General features: G+C 40.9%; 1 protein-coding gene across 1 annotated transcript in view; it reads left to right on the top strand.

Moving 5' to 3' along the window:
- Positions 1-20,312, top strand: part of LOC105546933 (phosphatidylinositol 3,4,5-trisphosphate 3-phosphatase TPTE2-like) — a 26,946-nt gene extending 6,634 nt beyond the window's left edge. Inside the window, exons 2-6 of the mRNA XM_011990265.1 lie at positions 7,014-7,075; positions 9,600-9,680; positions 13,916-14,021; positions 15,924-16,003; positions 19,912-20,312. Of these exons, the coding sequence (XP_011845655.1) occupies positions 7,014-7,075; positions 9,600-9,680; positions 13,916-14,021; positions 15,924-16,003 (329 nt within the window). The 3' untranslated portion in view covers positions 19,912-20,312. The remainder of the gene's footprint in view (positions 1-7,013; positions 7,076-9,599; positions 9,681-13,915; positions 14,022-15,923; positions 16,004-19,911) is intronic.
- The last annotated feature ends 1,480 nt before the right edge of the window (positions 20,313-21,792 follow it).

The following is a 21,792-nucleotide window of genomic DNA, read 5'->3' as shown; positions in this document are numbered from 1 at the left end:
TACCAGCTCCTCTTTGTACCTCTTGAGAATTCGGCTGTGAATCCGTCTGGTCCTGAACTTTTTTTGGTTGGTAAGCTATTAATTATTGCCTCAATTTCAGAGCCTGTTATCGGTCTATTCAGGAATTCGACATCTTCCTGTTTAGTCTTGGAGGGTGTATGTGTCCAGGAATTTATCCATTTCTTCTAGATCTTATAGTTTATTTGCATAGAGGTGTTTATAGTATTTTCTGATGGTAATTTGTATTTCTGTGGGAGAGGTGGTGATAACCCCTTGATAATCATTTTTTATTGCGTCTATTTGATTCTTCTCTCTTTTCTTCTTTATTAGTCTTGCTAGTGGTCTATCAATTTTGTTGATCTTTTCAAAAAACCAGCTCCTGGATTCATTGATTTTTTGAAGGGTTTTTTATGTCTCTATCTCCTTCAGTTTTGCTCTGATCTTAGTTATTTCTTCCCTTCTGCTAGCTTTTGAATGTGTTTGCTCTTGCTTCTCTAGTTCTTTTGATTGTGATGTTAGAGTATCAATTTCATATCTTTCCTGCTTTCTCTTGTGGGCATTTAGTCCTATAAATTTCCCTCTACATGCTGCTTTAAATATGTCCCAGAGATTCTGGTATGTTGTGTCTTTGTTCTCATTGGTTTCAAAGACCATTGGTATTTCTGCCTTCATTTTGTTATTTACCCAGTAGTCATTCAGGAGCAGGTTGTTCAGTTTCCATGTAGTTGTGCAGTTTTGAGTGAGTTTCTTAACCCTGCATTCTAATTTGATTGCACTGTGGTCTGAGAGACAGTTCGTTGTGATTTCTGTTCTTTTACGTTTGCTGAGGAGTGCTTTACTTGCAACTATGTGGTCAATTTTGGAATAAATGCGATGTTGTGCTGAGAATAATGTATATTCTGTTGATATGGGGTGGAGAGTTCTGTAGATGTCTATTAAGTCTGCTTGGTTCAGAGCTGAGTTCAAGTCCTGGATATCCTTGTTAACCTTCTGTCTCACTGATGTGTCTAATATTGACAGTGGGATGTTAAATTTTCTTATTATTATTGTGTGGGAGTCTAAGTCTCTTTGTAGATCTCTAAGGACTTGCTTTATTAATCTGGGTGCTCCTATATTGAGTGCATATATATTTAGGATAGTTAGCTTTTCTTGTTGAATTGATCCCTTTACCATTATGTAATGCCCTTCTTTGTCTCTTTTGATCTTTGTTAGTTTAAAGTCTGTTTTATCAGAGACTAGGATTGCAACCCCTGCTTTTTTTTTGTTTTCCATTTGCTTGGTAGATCTTCCTTCACCCCTTTATTTTGAGCCTATGTGTGTCTCTGCATGTGAGATGGGTCTCCTGAATACAGCACACTGATGGGTCTCCTGAATACAGCACACTGATGGGTCTTGACTCTTTATCCAGTTTGTCAATCTGTGTCTTTTAACTGGTGCATTTAACCCATTTACATTTAAGGTTAATATTGTTATGTGTGAATTTTATCCTGTCATTATGATGTTAGCTGATTATTTTGCCCATTAGTTGATGCAGTTTCTTCCTAGTATTGATGATCTTTACAGTTTGGCATGTTTTTGTAGTGGCTGGTACCAGTTGTTCCTTTCTGTGTTTAGTGCTTCCTCCAGGAGCTCTTGTAAGGCAGGCCTGGTGGTGACAAAATCTGTCAGCATTTGCTTATCTGTAAAGGATTTTATCTGTCCTTCACTTTTGAAGCTTAGTTTGGCTGGATGTGAAATTCTGGGTTGAAAATTCTTTTCTTTAAGAATGTTGAATATTGGCCCCCACTCTCTTCTGGCTTATAGAGTTTCCGCCAAGCAATCTGCTGCTAGTCTGATGGGCTTCCCTTTGTGGGTAACCTGACCTTTCTCTCTGGCTGCCCTTAACATTTTTTCCTTCATTTCAACTTTGGTGAATCTGGCAATTATGTTTCTTGGGGTTGCTCTTCTCGAGGAGTATCTTTGTGGTGTTCCCTGTATTTCCTGAATTTGAATGTTGGCCTGCCTTGCTAGTTGGGGAAGTTCTCCTGGATAATATCCTGAAGTGTTTGCTTACTTGGTTCCATTCTCCCTTTCACTTTCAGGTACACCAATCAAACGTAGATTTTGTCTTTTCACATAGTCCCATATTTCTTGGAGGCTTTGTTCATTTCTTTTTACTCTTTTTTTCTCTAAACTTCTCTTCATTCATTTGATCTTCAATCACTGATACCCTTTCTTCCACTTGATCGAATTGGCTGCTGAAGCTTGTGCATGCGTCACATAGTTCTCGCGCCATGGTTTTCAGCTCCATCAGGTCATTTAAGGTCTTCTCTACACTGTTTATTCTAGTTAGCCATTCATCTAATCTTTTTTTAAGGTTTTTAGCTTCCTTGTGATGGGTGTGAACATCTTCCTTTACTTTGGAGAACTTTGTTATTACCAACGTTCTGAAGCCTACTTCTGTCAATTCATCAAAGTCATTTTCCGTCCAGCTTTGTTCCGTTGCTGGTGAGGAGCTGCAATCCTTTGGAGGAGAAGGAGTGCTCTGGTTTTTAGAATTTTCAGCTTTTCTGCTCTGGATTCTCCTCATCTTTGTGGTTTTAGCTACCTTTGGTCTTTGATGATGGTGACCTACAGATGGGGTTTTGGTGTGGATGCCCTTTTTGTTGATATTGATGCTATTCCTTTCTGTTTGTTAGTTTTCCTCCTAACAGTCAGGTCCCTCAGCTGCAGGTCTGTTGGAGTTTGCTGGAGGTCCACTCCAGACCCTGTTTGCCTGGGTATCACCAGTGGAGGCTGCAGAACAGCAAATATTGCAGAACAGCAAATATTGCTGCCTCATCCTTCCTCTGGAAGCTTCATCTTGGAGGGGCACCCAGCTGTATGAGGTGTCAGTTCGCCCCTACTGGGAGTTGTCTCCAAATTAGGCTACACAGGGGTCAGGGACCCACTTGAGGAGGCAGTCTGTTCATTCTTAGAGCTCAAACACTATTCTGAGAGAACCACTGCTGTCTTCAGAGCTGTCAGATAGGGACATTTAAGTCTGCAGAAGCTTCTGCTGCCTTTTGTTCAGCTATGCCCTTCCCCCAGAGGTCAAGTCTACAGAGGCAGGTGGTCCTCCTTGAGCTGCGGTGGGTTCCACCCAGTTCGAGTTTCCCACCTGCTTTGTTTACCTACTCAATCCTTAGCAATGGTGGACGCCCCTCCCTCAGCCAGGCATACTGCCTCACAGTTCAATCTCAGACTGCTGCGCTAGCAGTGAGCAAGTCTCCATGGGCATGGGACCTGCTGAGCTAGACGCGGGATATAATCTTCTGGTGTGCCGTTTGCTAAAACCACTGGAAAAGTGCAAGCAGTATTTAGGTGGCAGTGTCCCGATTTTCCCAGTACAGTCTGTCACGGCTTCCCTTGGCTAGGAAAGGGAAATCCCCCGACCCCTTGTGCTTTCCAGGTGAGGTGATGTCCAACCCTGTTTCGGCTCACCCTCTGTGGGCTGCACTCACTGTCTGACAAGTCCTAGTGAGATGAACCAGGTACCTCAGTTGGAAATGCAGAATTCACCTGTCTGCTGTATCAGTCACGCTGGGAGCTGCAGAGTGGAGCTGTTCCTGTTCGGCCATCTTAGAACCAACTTCCTCAAAGAATTTTTTTATTTCTGCCTTAATTTTATTGTTTACCCAAAAGTCATTCAGGAGCAAGTTGTTTAATTTCCATGTAATTGTGTGGTTTTTAGAGATCTTCTTGGTATTGGTTTCTATTTTTATTCAACTGTGGTCCAAAAGAATGATCGGTATGATTTCAATTTTTTTTTTTTTAATTTATTGAGTCCTGTTTCATGGTGGAACATGTGGTTGATCTTGAAATACGTTTGGTATGCAAATGAGAAGAATGTATATTCTGTGGTTGATGGGTGGAGTGTTCTTTAGGTTTCTATTAGGTACAATTGGTCAAGTATTGAATTTAAGTCCAAAGTTAATTTCTTTTTTAGTTTTCTGCCTTAATGATCTGTGTAATGTTATCAGTAGGTGTTGAAGTTTCCTAACTATTGTTGTGTGGCTAAGTGTTTTCACAGGTCTAGAAGTGTCTGTTTTATTAACCTGGGTGAGCCAATGTTGGGTGCATATATATTTAGGATAGTTAAGGCTTCTTGTTGAATTGAATTCCTTATCATTATGTAATGCCCTTTTTTGTCCTTTTTTACTATTGTTGGCTTAAAGCCTGTTTTATCGGTTTTAGGAATAGTGACCCCTGCTCTTTTTTGTGTTTTGTTTGTGTGATAGATCTTTCTTCAACCCTTTACTTTGAATGTAATGGTGTTGTTACATGTGAAATGGGTCTCTTGAAGACAGCAGACAGATGGGTTTTGTTTTTTATTTTTTTTTGTTTTTGTAATCCAACTTGCCACTCTGTGACTTTTAAGTGGTGTCTTTAAACCATTTGCCATTCAAGGCTAATATTGACCTGTGAGCTTTTCACCCTATCGTGAAATTGTTAGCTGGTATTTTGTACTTTCTATTGTGTGGTTGTTTTATAGGGTCTGTGTGCTATGTACTTAAGTATGTTATATAGCAGGTATCATTCCTTCATTTCCATGTTTAGAACTCCCTTAGGCATCTCTTGTAAGAGTGGTCTAGTGGTAATGAATTCTCTTGGCACTTGCTTCTCTGGAAAAATGTTTTTGTTTTTTTTTCTCCTTCACTCCTGAAGCTAGTTTGGAAGGATATGAATCTTTTGATTATAATTTATTTTCTTTAAGAATTCTGAAAATAGACCCCCCAATCTCTCCTGGCTTGTAAGGTTTCTGCTGAGAAGTCTGCTCTTATCCTGATGGGGCTCCCTTTGTATGTGAACTGGCCTTTTTCTCTAGTGCCTTTTAGGATTTTTTCTTTAATGGTGACCTTGGACAGTCTGGTGAGTATATGCCTTGGTAATGTTCATTTTTTTATAGTATCTTGCAGGTGCTCTCTGGCTTTATTGTACCTAGATGTCTACCTTTCTAGCAAGAGTCAATAAATTTTCTTGAATTATTCCATCAAATATGTTTTCCAGGTTGTTTTCTTTTTCTCCTTTTCTCTACAGAGTGCCAGTAATTTGTAGGTTTGATCACTTTACATAATCTCATATCTCTGAAAGCCTTTCTTCACTTTTAAAAAATCTTTTTCTTTATTTTTGTCTGACTGCATTAGTTCAATAGATCAGTTTTCAAGCTCTGAAATTATGTTTTCTACTTGGTCCAGTCTATTGATAAAAGCTTTCAATTGTATTTTGAAATTCCTTAAGTGAGTTTTTTTAATTCCAGAAGTTCTGATTAATTTCTTATTAAGATGTTTATCTCTTCCTTCATTTCCTGGGTTGATTTAGAAGTTTCTTTTTGTTGATTTAAACCTTGAATCTCATTGCGCTTTCTTGCAACCCATGCTTTGAATTCTTTGTCATTTCTGAGTTTTCATTTTGGTAGAAAGCATTGCCAGAGAGCTAGTGTGATCCTTTGGTGGTGTCACTACATTCAGATTTCTCATGGTGCCAGAATTCTTGCACTCGTCGTTCTCATCTGGAGATGCTAGCACTTCTAGTTTTTGTAATTATTTTTCTTTGAGTATAATTTTTTTCTTTCCTTTCCTATGATGATATTATTATTATATTTCTTCTTCTTCTTCTTCTTCTTCTTCTTCTTCTTCTTCTTCTTCTTCTTCTTCTTCTTCTTCCTCTTCCTCTTCCTCTTCTTCTTCCTCCTCCTCCTCTTCCTTCTTCTCCTTCTTTCTTCTTTCTTCTTCTTTCCCTTTCCCTCCTCCCTAGGGGGTGTGACTATAGAGCATGCTAGATGGCATGTTTTGGCTTTACTTCTGTAGCCCTATGCACGAAGTTTTATATTGGGTGTGTGGTTTGACCTACAAGCCAGTAGATGGCACCATGGGTAAGAGCTGGCTGTGGCCAGTACTGCTGGCTATATGCTTGATCCTTGTTTATGGAGAGGAGCTTTCTGTTGCCTCAGTCAATGGGCTGATTCCCAGAGTATACATTAATCTGAGCTCCCTCCTCAGCCTTAGGGGTAGGGGCGTTGGGGGTACAACATGGGTGGAGCCAGATGGGGAAAGTCCCCCAATGTTGTCCTGCTTTCAGTTCAGATTTGGGAAAATGCCTGCAGCTTTTCCGTGTGTCTTTCCCTCACAAAGTCTCCAACTCTCTCCTCAAATTAGTTCCAGGGCTTGGGTGAAGCGCCAGGTTGCTTGAATCCCCGGGTTGCTTGAATCCCCAGTGGAAAGGTAAGACAGAAGGATGTTGTCTGCCTCTCTCACATACTGAGGCTTCACTCTCTTTTATCAGTCGAATGCTGTAATGAGGGCTGTTTGGGCTGCATTGTCCTCCCCAGGATCTGGGGTGTCCTTCATAATTCCAGGGACTTGCCATTTTCTTTCTTGAATTAAAGTTCACAGAGTTTATCTTTATGTACTAGCTTGCTATTTCCAAATGACTGAGGCATGCTAAAAGCCTGTAATCTGCCATCTTGGAAAAAAAATCCTTGCATTCTTAAGAGAAATGGCACTTGGTGTTGATACATGGTGTTTCTACATTGCTGAATTCATTTTGAAAATATGTATATTTTAAAATCTACATTCATGTGTATAGACTGGTATAAAGTTATCTTTTCTTCTTCTATATTTGTGCAAGTTTGGAATCAGTTATATTAGTGTACTAAACGAGTTGACTAAAGGAATTTTTCTTTTTTACTATTATCCAAAAACATTTATAAACACATGAATTATTGCTTTCTTATAGATTTAGTAAAAACTTCATCGTGTCCTTTTGTAGAGAGGTGGTGAGAAATATTTTTACTGTAAATGTAATTTGCGTATTTTTAACCTGTGAGGTGGAGGTTGCAGTGAACCAAGATTGTGCCACTGCACTTCGGCCTGGGTGACACAGCAAGACTCTGTCTCAAAAAAAGGAAGAAAATCAATTTAAAATGAACTCCTTGAATATTTTTGAGTGTGTTTTTATACCACGTATGTTCCTTGAACTAACTTCTTTTCTAGGAAGAACTGGAACTGTGGTTTGTGCCTTCCTTATTGCCTCTGAACTATTTTTAACTGCAAAGGTATGAAAGATGTTACTACAAACTTTGTCTTATGATGACTGAGTTTGCTGGTTCTGAAACATCACTGGTAGGATGTTAAGATGATTTAGTCATGGTGCTCAGTGAAACTAATTGGAGAAGCAGTTTTTAGAAAGCCTGTTTTTGATACTTTCTTATTTAACATGCAGTAGTTAGTAGCTGACTTAAGGATCTCTTTGGGCCAAGACTAGAGTAAGGTCAATGAAGTGCAAAATTTAAGGGAATGCTAAAAATTGCATTAAAATAAATAATTTTTAATGCAATATTTTAACAATAAAAATTAATGCTAAAATCTGTGATGTATATAATATCAACATTTTAAATAAAGACAAGACCTGATGGGGCCGGATTAAGGTGAAGGGAGTAAAGCCATGTTACACAGATACAAAAACATTCAGTAATCATAGTGCTTCCCTCACCTCACCTGGCCCTGCTCTTACTCCTGCTAGTACCATTGTTACCAGTGGGTCTTTGTTCTTAGAGCTCCCAAGATGGTGGCGGGCCACTCCCAAGATGGCAGCAAGCCTTTTGTTCTCTGACCTGGGGGTTCTTGGCCTCACGGATTCCAAGTAATGGGACCTTGGGCTATGCAGTGAGTGTTATAGCTATAGAATCTGTGGGTCACAGAGAACCATGGAACCCAGTGACTAGTGTTCAGCTCGATTAGGACGAACCCGGGCACTTAGCCGCGCGGGAACAATGGCGAGCCTCTAGCCCAATCAGGAGCAGCAATGGGCGCCTGGATGGATCAGAAGTGCAGAGGACACCCTGCCAGATCCAGAGGGGTGGAAGTCAGCAATGGGTCGGGGACCAGGGCGATCAGCAGTGGTAGATGGTGAGTGAAAGCTCAGCTCAAGCCGGAACAAACACGAACCAGAAGAGTGTGCAGTTGCAAGATTTAATAGAGTGAAAACAGAGCTCCCATACAATGGGAGGGGACCCAAAGGGGGTTGCCACTGCTGGCTCGAATGCCTGGTTTATAGCCCGATCATTGTCCCTCCCGCTGTGCTCTCAGGGGATAGATGATTGACTATTTCTTTACCTCCTGCTTTTAGTCTAATTGGTATTTTAGTGAGCTCCCTTTGCTACCTGATGGGTTGGATGTGAGCTGAGTTACCAGCCCCATGTTTAAAGGTGGGCGCTGTCACCTTCCCCAGCTACGCTTAGGAATTCTTAGTCAACTTAGGAAATCCAGCTAGTCGTGTCTCTCACCATGACTTCTTCCTTCCTGGTGAGAATATTATCAGGCTTAATTAGATAAATTCTCCAAAGAGCCTTGGCCATCCTCACAACTCTTAGATAGATAAAAGCAACATTTTGCAACTCAAAGCATCCCCTGAATGTAAATATCTTTGCTTAGTCAATACATGTGGAGTCTGACCTCTAGAAATTTCAGATAAGACAAGGTGGGCTGTTTCCACTTAAAGTAGAGTTCTCAATCATTTTTCTTTCTGTCATTTTCTTGCTGAGATGCTACCATTCCAGCAGCTCCGCTCGAGTTGTTTGGCCTACAGTCTAGGGAAGAAGTGGTGGTTATGCACAATGCCCAGCACTCCAATTCCACCATCTTTGGTTTTTCTAATTTGAGACACACAGATTTAGAAAATGGATGTTCTAGGATGGTGTTTTTTAAGCTATGGATCATGACTTATCAGTGAGTTGTAAAATAAAGTGACTGGGTTGTGACTAACATCTTTTAAAAATAAAAGTAAATAGAGCAGAATGGAAAATATCAAAAGGTTTAAGTATTAGGGAGGGGTGTGTGTGTGTGTGTGTGTGTGTGTGTGTCTCCTAGGTTTATTAATGTGGATTGCAGCTTAAAAAACAAAGGTTTTGAAAGTCATTGACAGCCATTGATCCAGAGCCCTAGAGTGAGAACCAGGGACCTGCCTCTAACTGGCTGCAGCATCTCCATGGCAGATTGCTTGGTTTTCTTTTGGTCTCAGTGTTCTCATTTGTAATATGGAAAGAAGGGTTGGACCAAGTGATTTCTAAGGTCTTTCCAGCTCTAAAATTTTATGAATTTATGAATCCTTGAATGAGATAAGTCCTTGATGTGGCTTTGTTAAATTTGTTATTTTGGGTAGCCTCTGCCCAAAGATCACTGCAGCTGGGAACGGTGGCTCATGCCTGTAATCACAGCACTTTGGGAGGCTGAGGCAGGCGGATCTCTTGAGGTCAGAAGTTCGAGAGCAGCCTGGCCAACACGGCAAAATCTCTATCTCTATTAAAAATACAAAAAATTAACTGGGCATGGTGGTAGTCCCAGCTACTCAGGAGACTGAGGCAGTAAAATCACTTGAACCTGGGAGGCTGAGGTTGTAGTGAGCTAAGATCCTACCACCGCATTCCAGCCTGGGTGACAGAGCAAGAATCTACCAAAAAAAAAAAAAAAAAAAATCACTGACTTTAGGAAAGAAAGTGGCCATAGAAACACTAAGGGTACCTAATATATGAAAGGAAAGAGTGTAGATGAACCATGGTTGGATTAGACCCTTTTTTGTAGGAAAGCCTGTGTTATTTTGGAGAAAGGCGAACAGATAAAACCAACAGCACTGAATTTCAGGGATTAGAAACTCCTTCTCAGGTAAGTTTTCCTTTTTAAAAGGGGAGTGTTTTTAGGGCAGTGGGTTAAGATTGCCACCTGTTATTTGATTTCATTTTAGACTCTTCTCCTTTGGTGATCAGGCAGCAGCATTTGGGCACCTTGTGACAGGCCTCTGTCCCTCCCTGAGGCTGAGGGCCATGCTTCCCAGGCTGGGGGCTCTGGCTTCTCCTCAGAGCATCCTGAATTCTATGCTATACTGGTTATTGTTTACAGTGCTCAGGAGGTGATTATTTTCCCAAAGTAGGAAGGTCCAATACCTAAGGCTCCAGCACCCTGAAGTTTATCTAAAATCACCAGCCTTTGATTTCAATATAAAAAAGATCCAAGTCTTTCACAAACCCTTACTTGGGCAGTTCAACCCTGCAGAACATCACAAAGACTGTTTTGGGTGACTCCTCTGTGTCTGTGTGTGTGTCTGTGTGTGTGTGTGTGTGTGTGTGTGTGTGTCTTTTCTGTGTGTTGTAGGGGAGGTGTATGTTAAAAGAGAAAGTAAAGGGGAAATAAACTTTACAAAAACTCTTTATATATCAGACAGTATTGCACCTTTACATATCTCATTTAATACCCATAACACCTATGTGAAATATACACTGTTACTCTATTTTTTGAAAACATTTGTTGGCTGGGCACAGTGGCTCATGCCTGTAATCCCAACAGTTTGGGAGGCAGAGGTGGGGCGAATCACGAGGTCAGGAGTTTGAGACTATCCTGGCCAACATGGTGAAACCCTGTCTCTACTGAAAATACAAAAATTAGCTGGGCGTAGTGGCGAGTGCCTGTAATCCCAGCTACTCAGGAGGCTGAGGCAGGAGAATCCCTTGAACCCAGGAGGCAGAGGTTGCAGTGAGCTGAGATAGCGCCACTGCACTCCAACCCGGGTGACAGAGTGAAACTCCTTTAAAAAAAAAGAAAAAAGAAAAACATTTGTTATGGAAAAGTTTAATCATATACAAAAGTCCGGAGAAACATACAATATATCCCCATATAGTCATCACATTGCTGCAAGTCATTTCAGCCTGCAACCAGCCACATTTCATCCATTCTTTTCTCACTCTACTCACACCCCTAACCCCACTCTCTACTCTTGCTTTCCCTAAACCTGGGTTATTTTAAAGGAAATTTCAGTCCTCAGATCATTTTATCCCACAGGTATTTCAGTATGACATTTAAGGACTCTTAACAACAACAAAAAAAACCCTGAATACTCTTTATCATATATAAAAATATTACACCTTAAAAATCCTTAATATCAAATTTGTAGTCCATGTTTGTTTCCAAAATTGTCTTAAAATCTTTAAAAATTTAGTTTGTTTCAACCAGAATTCAAACAAGGTCCACACATTTCATTTGGTTGCTCTGTCTCCTAAGTCTCTTTTAAGAATCTAAGTTCATGGATTTCTCACCATTTTTTATTACTTGTAATTTGTTTATTGAAGAAACCAGGATGTTTATCCTATAGCATTTACAACATTCTAGACTTTGCTGAGCTATTCTAAGAGTTACATATTCACCAGCTCGTTTAGTATTCTCAGTAACTCTATGAGTAGCCACTACTATGATTCTCATCTTATAAATTAGAAAACTGAGGTTCAGAGAAAGTAACTTTTGAACCAAGGACTGAAATCTAGATGTCAGACCCTGAAGCCATTGCTGTGCACTGCTTCTCATTTATAGTGCCTTTTCTGTATTGCCCCTAAAACCGAAGTGAGAGTGGGTTGGGAATTCTTAAATAGATTTGGATGTGGCTGTAAATGAGTTTTTCTTTAAGTGGTGGGAGCTGAGGAAGTACTCTCGGCCCCATTAGAAGAACACTGTAACTACTGGCCCTAAACCCTTAGTTTGGGTCAAAAGAACTCAGCCTTATCCACTGATACTTTTCTCCCACGCCCCAGCCAAAAACAAAACAAAACAAAGACAGTCATAGACCCTAAGCTAAAAGTAATAGGTGAATTTACTGAAGTGCAGCCCTAATCATGCCACTTCCATGCTCAGAATCCATACTGTGTCCCCACTGCCAATGGCAATAAGCTAAATGTTTCAACCTGGCACTCAGAAGCCGCAGTTTGACTTTTCCAACCTTTTCTTCCGCTGTGTGCATGCACACATCCCACACTTGAACACATTTAGGCTGTGTGCTGTTTCCCAGCCTGTGGACATGTGATTCCCTTGTGCCATTGCTCATGCCCCTTTTCCTGGAGTCTCTTTCCCTTCTCAGCCTGAAGTAGTCTTGCTTTTTCAATTCTTTAAGCCCTTTGTGTTTCTCTTAGGGACTACATTACTTTTCATTATTCTCTAGGTATTTGAAGTGGTGACTTCTGTATCGCCTTTAAAGGCAAAGTCCATGGCTTACCCATCTTTCCACCTTTTTCTCATAATATCTTCTTTGTTTGTTAGTGAGTGGCTCCTATGTGTCGATTGTATTAATTTCTACTACACGTCCATGTTGTTTTAAGTTTAGGAGAAGGAAGCATGGGAGCACAAGCAGCTTGAGGGCCCTGGTAGGCTACAGCCTTTAGGGGAAGGTGGAGAATCTGGTGGCAGGAGCTAAGGGGATGCTAGATGGAGCTCCTTCAACACCTCTCGCCACACATCTCCCCATCCCCATTTCTTCTGCAGTCATGCATAGTTTCCCAAACTTTAGTCCAGAACTAGCACACCAAAGGCTGCAACTGAATCTCTTCTGAATCACTGAGAAAGCAACACAGGGACTCAGCTGCATGTTTGAGAGCTGTGTTGGCAAGACCTCAGGACAGAGTACCCTCTGTGTCTGCTGGTGATTCTCAGACACCATCAAATTCTGATCCTGCATTGGGGGCTATTCTACTGACTATATCTACCCTTTTTTTTTTCTTTTTGACATGGAGTCTCGCTCTGTCCCCCAGGCTGGAGTGCAGTGGCGCGATCTCGGCTCACTGTAAGCTCCGCCTCCCGGGTTCACGCCATTCTCTTGCCTCAGCCTCCTGAGTAGCTGGGACTACAGGCGTCCACCACTGTGCCTGGCTAATTTTTTGTATTTTCAGTAGAGACGGGGTTTCACCGTGGTCTCGATCTCCTGACCTTGTTATCTGCCCGCCTCAGCCTCCCAAAGTGCTGGGATTACAGGTGTGAGCCACCGTGCCCAGCCTTACATCTACTCTTAAGAACTTTCATGAGCCTTCCTCATGACTGGCCCTTTCTAAAGGAAAGTATGTCAGTTAGTTACTTTAATGAGCATTTCCCAATGGGTAAGGAATAGTCTGTGAACTTATTCTTTTTTTTTTGAGACAGAGTCTTGCTCTGTCGCCCAGACTGGTGTGCAGTGGTGCAATCTCAGCTCACTGCAATCTCGACCTCTTGGGTTTAAGCGATTCTCCTGCCTCAGCCTCCCAAGTGGTTGGGATTACAGGTGCCTATCACCACGCATAGCTATTTTTTGTATTTTTAGTATAGATAGGGTCTCACCCTGTTGGCCAGGCTGGTCTCAAACTCCTGTCCTCAAGTGATCTACCCATGTCAGCCTCCCAAAGTATTGGAATTACAGGCGTGAGCCACAGCACCCAGCCAACTTTTGAATTCTGAACCAGTTGATTCAGTACCAGAGCTCTTCAACACCTTGAAGAAAGATTCAAGGAGAGCAGTTGTGAATGGCCTGCCCCAGGGAAAGGACCAGGCTAAGAGAATTCCAGGGCTTACTTGTGAAAACAGAATTGGGGAAATGGAAAGTGAAGAAGTTGTAGCTGTCAGGAACAAGAGAATGACGTGAAATCTGCTACTGAGATATGGAGGTATTCCTCTTGAGTTTTCACATATACCATTCTCTCATGCCCAGCAAGCTGCTCTTCACCAAACCACAAACCTTCCTCTAACTCAGTCACAACCAAGCTTCTATCTGTACACTGATAATGCTGTAACTGTTTTGTTGTTGGTTCTGATTAGTTGCCCTCTCAACTGTAAGCAGCCTATAAACAAGACCTGGCTCCATCCTTCTTAATTCCCCATAGCACTTAATTCAGTATTTTACCCCCAAGGTATTAGTTGTGAGGCTAGTTATATAATGTGTAGTTATAAAATGTCTAGTTGTATAATGTCATCCATTAAATGTTTCCTTAATTACTTACTTCCCTTAAAAAGCTTTATGCAAAATAAAATATATATATATATGTGTATATATATATAGGAACGCTGACTTTAGACTTTTCATCTCCACTTCAAGTGAGGCTTCTGTTGCTTTTCAGAATAGATATGTTGGATATTTTGCACAAGTGAAACATATCTACAACTGGAATCTCCCTCCAAGAAGGATACTTTTTATAAAAGCATTCATTATTTATTCAATTCATGGTAAGTGCTTTATGTATAATTGGAGAATTGGGCAGGAGGGCCAATGTTCCTGCTCTGGGAGGCTTTTGCTCATAGTTACATATACAGATGATCCTAACTCATATCTGTCTTTTTACATATCCTCACACATGAACTCCTTATGTATGCCCCTCCTCCTGCAATTGTCCATTGATTGCCAGCCCTTAGATGTTCTTCACTTTTTCTTTTGGGGGACTTCATCCCCTTCCCATCTCTCCTGTTCTTGTTGCTCCTCTGGTCTCAACCCAGGGTGGACTTTTCAGGGCAGAGTGAGCCTCTGATGAGGGAGGAGGAGGACCCATGTGCCCTCAAGACTAGTTATTTCTCATAACCACCTCTAGTTCAGAGCTTGTCTTGGTGCAGGTGTCTCCATACCATATCATTTTCTCACCTTCTTTCAGAGGCATATTTTTTTCTTATCACCCTGGGCTCTCCCTTTCCCCTGCCTCGTCCATCTGTAACCCTCTCACTCCCAGCTTACACTCAGGGGAGGTGGAAAAGCAGGATGTGTCTGTGTGGAAGGGATGGGGTCTCACCACTCCCACTGCCAGAGAGGTAGCAGGGAGGAGGCGATGCTTCTGAACCCCTAAAACAAACCTCTTCTAGCAGCCAGCTAGTGGACCTGAGGTGGTGCCAGTGCTGGGTGTTATAGGTGCCATGGTGCCAGGATGCTGGTTTCCACACAGACAGCCTAGTATTTTTCGCTTTCTGAATTTAGTTCTACATTTCACTGATTTCTGGTAGACATCAATAGAAAGAAGTTCTGCACCTGGAATGGGAAAGAGGGAACTGAGGCAAGAAACTGTGATTTCTAATGACAAATTAATAGCATAGTGTTAGTGAAAACAAAATTAAATGAAAAGAAAACAAACAGCATACAATATGAGCAATCAAGAATAATTAATACACTAGTTTATTAAAATATTTGTTTTAATTCTCTACCTTTAATTTTGTGCATATTTAAATTAAAAACGTAGAATTGAGAGTAAAGCAATAAAGAGTTAATTGGCTGAGAAACCAAGTCTTTGAGGAAATGCTAAAGGAAGTGAGTCATTTGAATTGAAAAGAAGGGCAAAAGAGCCTTTTTCTGTAAATATATGCTGAACACCACAGGAATTTTTGGATATAACTATCATATATTTTTATAGGGATTACAATAGGAACTAGACTTAAAGTAGGGCCAAAGTAGTTTAGACTACAGTATTTATTATTAAGAATCATGATTAGAAGTCTGAAGAAAGCAACATATTAGCAAGAAAGGTTGCAAGTCACCTTCGTTTCTTTTTTTTTTTTTTTTGGAGACAGAGTCTTGCTCTGTCACCCAGGCTGGAGTGCAGTGGTGCGGTCTTGGTTCACTGCAACCTCCACCTCCTAGGTTGAAGTGATTCTCCTATCTGAGCCTCCTGAGTAGCTGGGATTACAGGCACGTGCCACCACGCCCAGCTAATTTTTGTTATTTTTAGTAGAGATGGGGTTTCACCATGTTGACCAGGCTGGTCTCGAACTCCTGACCTCAACTAATCCATCCACCTCGGCCTCCCAAAGTACTGGGATTATGGTGGTGTGAGCCACCGTGCCCGGCCCACCTTCCCTAGATATTTTTTCTGGAAAGATATAGTGATGGGATTCTAAGTCTTTAAAGCTGAACTATATGTAATTTTTTTTCTCCTCTCTAGACTTATAAAATCTGCTTTAGGAGACAGAACTGGGCTTGAAGCCTTGTCTTTCAAGGACAAAATCCATGCAAGACCAAATAGTAACTACTGATACATTGTTAGCTTGGATAACTTTTTCTCTTTTTCATCCATGATGTTAATTGGTGAGACATTTTGATCTTCGTGCTAACCAACCTAACTTTTAAATTTCATTTAGGTGTTGGAGCAGGTGATGGATATGATCTAAAAGTCAAAATAGTAATAGAGAAAAAGGTTGTCTTTTCCTGTACTTGTTTAAGAAATTGTTAGGTAAGAGAAAGCATGTGAATTGAAAAAAATCTGATGTTTGTTTTAAGGCTGAATGTCAAAGCAGCAATATTCACCTCCCTAAACTATCACTCACCATAGAGAGTCCATAACGCTTTCTGGTTACCATCCAACTTGGTGTCACTGGGTTTGGTTGCAAACCAGAGATACATTAACCTGTTTGTTCAAAACAGTTTTTTCAGGGTCCTTTCCAGAATTTATTTCTGTTCAGTGTTGCTTTGCCTTTCACTTTTCCATAAATGCTGAGCATGTTCCCAGGAATGTGTTAAGGATTTTAATTTACATATCTGGTCTTTACAGCCATATTCTCTTGTTGTTCATTTTATCTTTAATTATACAGTACTGATTCTAAAATTTTAGTGTGCATGAAAACCACCAAGGAGCTTGTAAAGATTTACATTCTTAGGTTGTACCCCCAAAGTGTGATTCGGGAAATCTGGAATGGGGGCCAGGAATCTACAGACTTAGCAATGTCCCAGGTGATTCTAAGTCAGACGTTCTGTGGGATGACCCTATGAGAAATAATGCAAGAGTGAATGAACTGGGGAGGAGTCTCTTTATCCAAAGCAAAAAGGACCTGGTAGTCAATGTTTTGCTGCAATGAAGAAATGCCTAAAACTATATACCTTTTCTGAAACAATAAGAAAGCTTCCTTCATGGGTCTAATAACCATAAACTTTTCCTACCCAGGCCTTTGTCTCAGATTCTCCTGTTACCCTATTCCTTCCCTCTCTGCATCGCCCCCTCTCTCCTGCTCTTTTTTTGGCCTCTCTCAACTGAGGGCATTCACCCAGGCCTGACCCTTGGCTTTCTGTTCTTAGCAAATGCTTCATTCTTGGTTGAAGAATGACCCATTCCCCTTACTTAAACTATTATTTGTTCATTTACTGGTCAGATGTTTATGAGAACCCACTGAGTTGTAGATGCAGGAGCTACAACATGAACAGTTTCCACTCCAACTCAAATGCATTAGCCAGTCTGAATTGTCAATGAGCTTTCTCTGCTTCTGCAAATGGCACCAGCATTCTCCGACTCAGGCCTTGTGCTTTGATTCTCTTTGCCTCGGCTCCCTAAATCCAGTTAGTTATCAATTCCTGCTGATTATGCCTTTGAAATTTTTCTGTGTTCTCCTTCCTTTCTGTTCTCACTGCCACTAACTGTCCAGAACCTCATTTGCTCATGCTTAGATTTCTACAATGGTCTCCTTACCTTTTCTTTCTCCTTATATAATGCAATGTATAGAATCCTCAAATATGCATCCTGGAATATTCTCTCATTGTGAAAAGTTGTAGGTAGAGCAGAAGACACACTATGTGCCCGTGATCAGAGCCAGTTCACACCTTTGGCCCAACATCCTTATCTGTAAAATAAATATCATATCTCAAGTGTTATGGGAATTAAATTAGATAATATATATGAAGTTTCTTTGTAAACTATAAATCACTAAATAAGTGTTATATGTGATAATTATCAGGCATCTTTGTCACGTAGGAAATGCCCCACCATATTCTTTAGCAACTTCACTCTTATTTCTTTGACTCTTGAGCTCTTAAGATGTAATAGCCCTAATGTAATACCTGAGCTTTTTCCATCAGTAGTTTGACCAACAGACTTCATTCCAAATAAACTGGGTCATCCTCTTTGGCTCTTGGAACACAACTCTAATTTATTTAGTTAGTTAGTTGGTTATTTCTTTCTTCCCTTCCTTTCTTCCTTTTCTTTTTCTTTTCTTGAGTCAGGGTCTCATTCTGTCACCCAGGCTGTAGCACAGTGGCGTGATCATGGCTCACTGCAGCCTTGACCTCCTAAACTCAAGCAATCCCCCAATTCTTTTATTTTTTGTAGAGCCCAGATCTTGCTATGTTGCCCAGGCTGGTCTCAAACTCCTGGGCTCAAGCAGCCTTTCCACCTCAGCCTCGCAATGTGACAGGATTATAGGCATGAGCCACACTGCCTGACCTTTTTTGTTGTTGTTTTTCTGATTTCTTTTTTTCTTTTTCTTTTTTTGAGATGAAGTTTCACTCTTGTTGCCCAGGCTGGAGTGCAGTGGTGCGATCTTGGCTCACTGCAACCTCTGCCTCCTGGGTTCAAGTGATTCTCCTGCCTCAGCCTCCCAAGTAGCTGGGATTACAGGCATGCGCCACCATGCCTGGCTCATTTTTGTATTTTTAGTAGAGACAGGGTTTCTCCATGTTGGTCAGGCTGATCTCGAACTGCCGACCTCAGGTGATCTGCCTGTCTTGGCCTCCCAAAGTGTTGGGATTATAGACGTGAGCCACCATGCCCAGCCTATTTTTCTAATTTCTATTTCGCATTATTGCTGGTCTTTTTCCCTCTGTATGGACTAGATTCTATTTTCAGAGCCCTTCTTCCTCTATCTAAACTGTTTCATGTCCAATTCAATTTTTACCTCCTCAGTGAAATTTTTGCATTCTGCACCTCGTGTTAACTAGCCCCCAATAGTGCATAACAGCACACCCAGTCTTCATTATACAGATTGAGTTATATACCATTCTACTATTGTTTCTTATGTGTACAGCTCCCTGAAGAAACCTACGGAGTCTGTACCTCCTTTTGTGTTTTTCACAGGACCTCGACCTTTCTTATTGTGGGTGCCATTATTTACAGGAGAGTGAGTCAAAGAAATAGTATAGCTTCGAAGTCATTCATTCCAAAACTTGACCTATCTTTGGTCACTTCATCTACCAACCTGCAATGGTCAAGTCCAAAGATCCCATTGACAAACACAAGAGTTCTGATAAAACATGATGAGTAGGGGGACCCCGCTCTCCCCCTCCCTCGGGAGGGGCGGGTGGACCCACCGCCCAAGTGTTACAGGCCCCTGTTGTTATTTTTTAAATTTAGAAAATAAAAAACCTTGGTGAGTTACGCATTGCTTTTTGAATGTCAATGCTAGCTTTAAAGTTGAGCTTCTTAATGTATTCTCAAAAGAGGCCCTAACGCATGAACATCAAATGACACACATTAAATTATAATAATTAATTGATTAAAGTCTAATAGAAAATTCAATATTTTTTAAAAGTGAGGCACTTTTTAACAGTGCCTCATGGGCAAGCATGGTGGCTCATGCCTCTAATCCCAGCACTTTGGGAGGCCGAGATGGGCAGATCACAAGGTCAAGAGATCGAGACCATCCTGGCCAACATGGTGAAACCTGGTCTCTACTTAAAATACAAAAATTAGTTCGGCCTGGTGGTGCATGCCTGTAGTCCCAGCTACTCGGGAAGTGGAGGCAGGAAAGTCGCTTGAACCCGGGAGGCGGAGGTTGCAGTGAGCCGAGATCCCACCATTGCACGCAGCATGGTGATAGAGCGAGACTCTGTCTCAAAAAAAAAAAAAAAAAAAGAAGAGTGCCTCATGATAACCCTCAAACATGTTGGCATTTAAAAAACGTGAACAACAGGCCCAGTGCAGTGGCTCATGCCTGTAATCCCAGCACTTTGGGAGGCCCAGGTGGGCAAATCACTTGAGGCCAGGAGTTCAAGACCAGCCTGGCCAATATAGTGAAACCCCATGTCTACTAAAAATACAAAAATTAGCCGGGTGTGGTGGCATGTGCCTATAGTCCCAGCTACTCAGGAGGCTGAGGCACAGGAATCACTCGAACCTGGGAGGCAGAGGTTGCAATGAGCTGAGATCATGCCCCTGCACTTCAGCCTGGGTGACAGTAAGACTCTATCTCAAACACACACACACACACAAACAACAGTATTACAACTAGAAAAGATTAATAATTATGTATACATTTGTGATTGGGCTGTGAGACCAAAAGTACTTGATAAATATTGGAAGTCATAATAAGTGGAAAGAAACTTCATTGTTATCGTTAGTTAGGTTTATAGTTCTAAATTCCATGTGTTCATTCACAGGTATTTCATGACACTGAAATAGAGCAATAATTGATGTATTCAACTATCCGCCTCTGCATGATGATGTAAAAGTGCAGTTTTTCTCTTTGGTGAGTAATCAAGAAACAGCCTCTGCCATTGTTCTTGTCTGGTCTTTTGAATGATTTTATTTAAGATTTGCTTTACTACAATTCCCAAAAAGGGAGATGATAGATGTCATCCCACAGAGGGAGGGGGAGAAAAACAATAAATCAGATTTATAATAAATTTTTTTAAAAGAATATATGTAATTTGAATAATTTTTGTTCATTTGTTTTTTCTAAATTGTAAATTTTCTAAATTTGTCTAAATTTACATATGTTAATTATCAAATACAAAAAATACAAAATACACACACAAAAAGCCAAGATGCTAAAAAAAAACCGAAGTTATGTTTTACTGCATAGCAATGATTACATTTTGTTTTGCATCTTTTTTTAAATTAAAAAAGTAATCATGCCTGTAATCCCAGCAATTTGGGAGGCCGAGGCGGGCGGATCACATGAGGTCGGGGGTTCAAGACCAGCCTGACCAACATGGAGAAACCCTGTCTCTACTAAAAATACAAAAGCAGCTGGGCATGATGGCGCATGCCTGTAATCCCAGCTACTCGGGAGGCGGAGGCAGGAGAATCATGAGGTCATGAGTTCAAGAACTGTCTCTTATACACATCTAGATGTGTATAAGAGACAGGAGTGAGACCCTGTCTCAAAAAAAAAAAAAAAAAAAAAAAAAATGAGACAGGGTCTCACTCTATCACCCAGGCTGGAGTGCAGTGGCGTGATCATAGCTAACTGCAGCTTTAACCTCCTGGACTCAAGCAGTCTTCCCACTTCAGTCTCCCAAGTAGCTCGGAGCACTGACTGGAAAGAGAGTTAAGTTTGGGTGACTCCGTTGGGTGAAACACAGAGAAGGCAGCACAATAAAACACATCAAATAACTGAAGCAGTTTTTTTATTCCAGAGAGAAGAGGGCAGCACACTTCGCAGGGCTAACTGGAAGGGAGAGCCATCCAGGAGACCTGTGCTCAATGGGGATCAATAGCGAGAGAGAGGGAGGGGCCTGGGAGTGGAATTCTTTATTAGGATGTAAGGTGCTATCTGAGCAGGTTTCCTACAGGGAGGTCCAATTTGGTTTAATGCAAGCAGCCATGAGTCTCTGTTGTAACTGAGAGGTGGTCGCTGTTATATCCACATGGTTCACGTGGAGTATGGGGGTCTGTGGGGTGAGTCAAGTAGGTTATATCTAGCTGTCCCATAATGAAGTAGTCCCCAGGAGAAGGTTGAATAAGGTAGCTAACAGGATCAGTCACATTGAGAAACTGGGAGGAGGTGAACTGGAAACTGCTGAGGGTGACTGAACCCTGCTTCCGATATCAGAAAGTCCAATTTATATTTAAAAGGGATGCTGAGGCAACAAAAAAATTGTAAGAATTCACTACAATATACTTGGGTCCTTAGGCATAGGTCCTTAGTAGATTCTGTTTAGCACTATCTAAACTAGATTCAAATATCAGCATTTACATTTTAATTTAATATTAAGTATCTAGCATTGAAAATTTTGAAAGAAACAGCAAGAGAATGCAATAGCATTTTCTTAAGCCTCCTCCTTTGTGTCTTGAGTTTATTGTTATAGACTGCAGAGTGCTATGTGTTTAATGGTTATAATTGTTTGGTAAATATCTAAAGGAATGAAGTTTAATTTCTTTGGAATGATTAGTTCTTGGTATCAGTTTTACTTTGAAAAAAAAATTTTTTTTTCTTTTTAGGATCTTCCTAAATACTATGACAACTGTCCTTTTTTCTTCTGGTTTAACACATCTTTTATACAAAATAACAGATATGGATATAATGTAAACCTATA

Source organism: Mandrillus leucophaeus, unplaced genomic scaffold (genome assembly GCF_000951045.1).
Source record: "Mandrillus leucophaeus isolate KB7577 unplaced genomic scaffold, Mleu.le_1.0 Scaffold375, whole genome shotgun sequence".
Taxonomy (NCBI): domain Eukaryota; kingdom Metazoa; phylum Chordata; class Mammalia; order Primates; family Cercopithecidae; genus Mandrillus; species Mandrillus leucophaeus.
The sequence above is the reverse complement of the archived record's forward strand: the minus strand, read 5'-3'. Positions and strand labels throughout refer to the sequence as shown.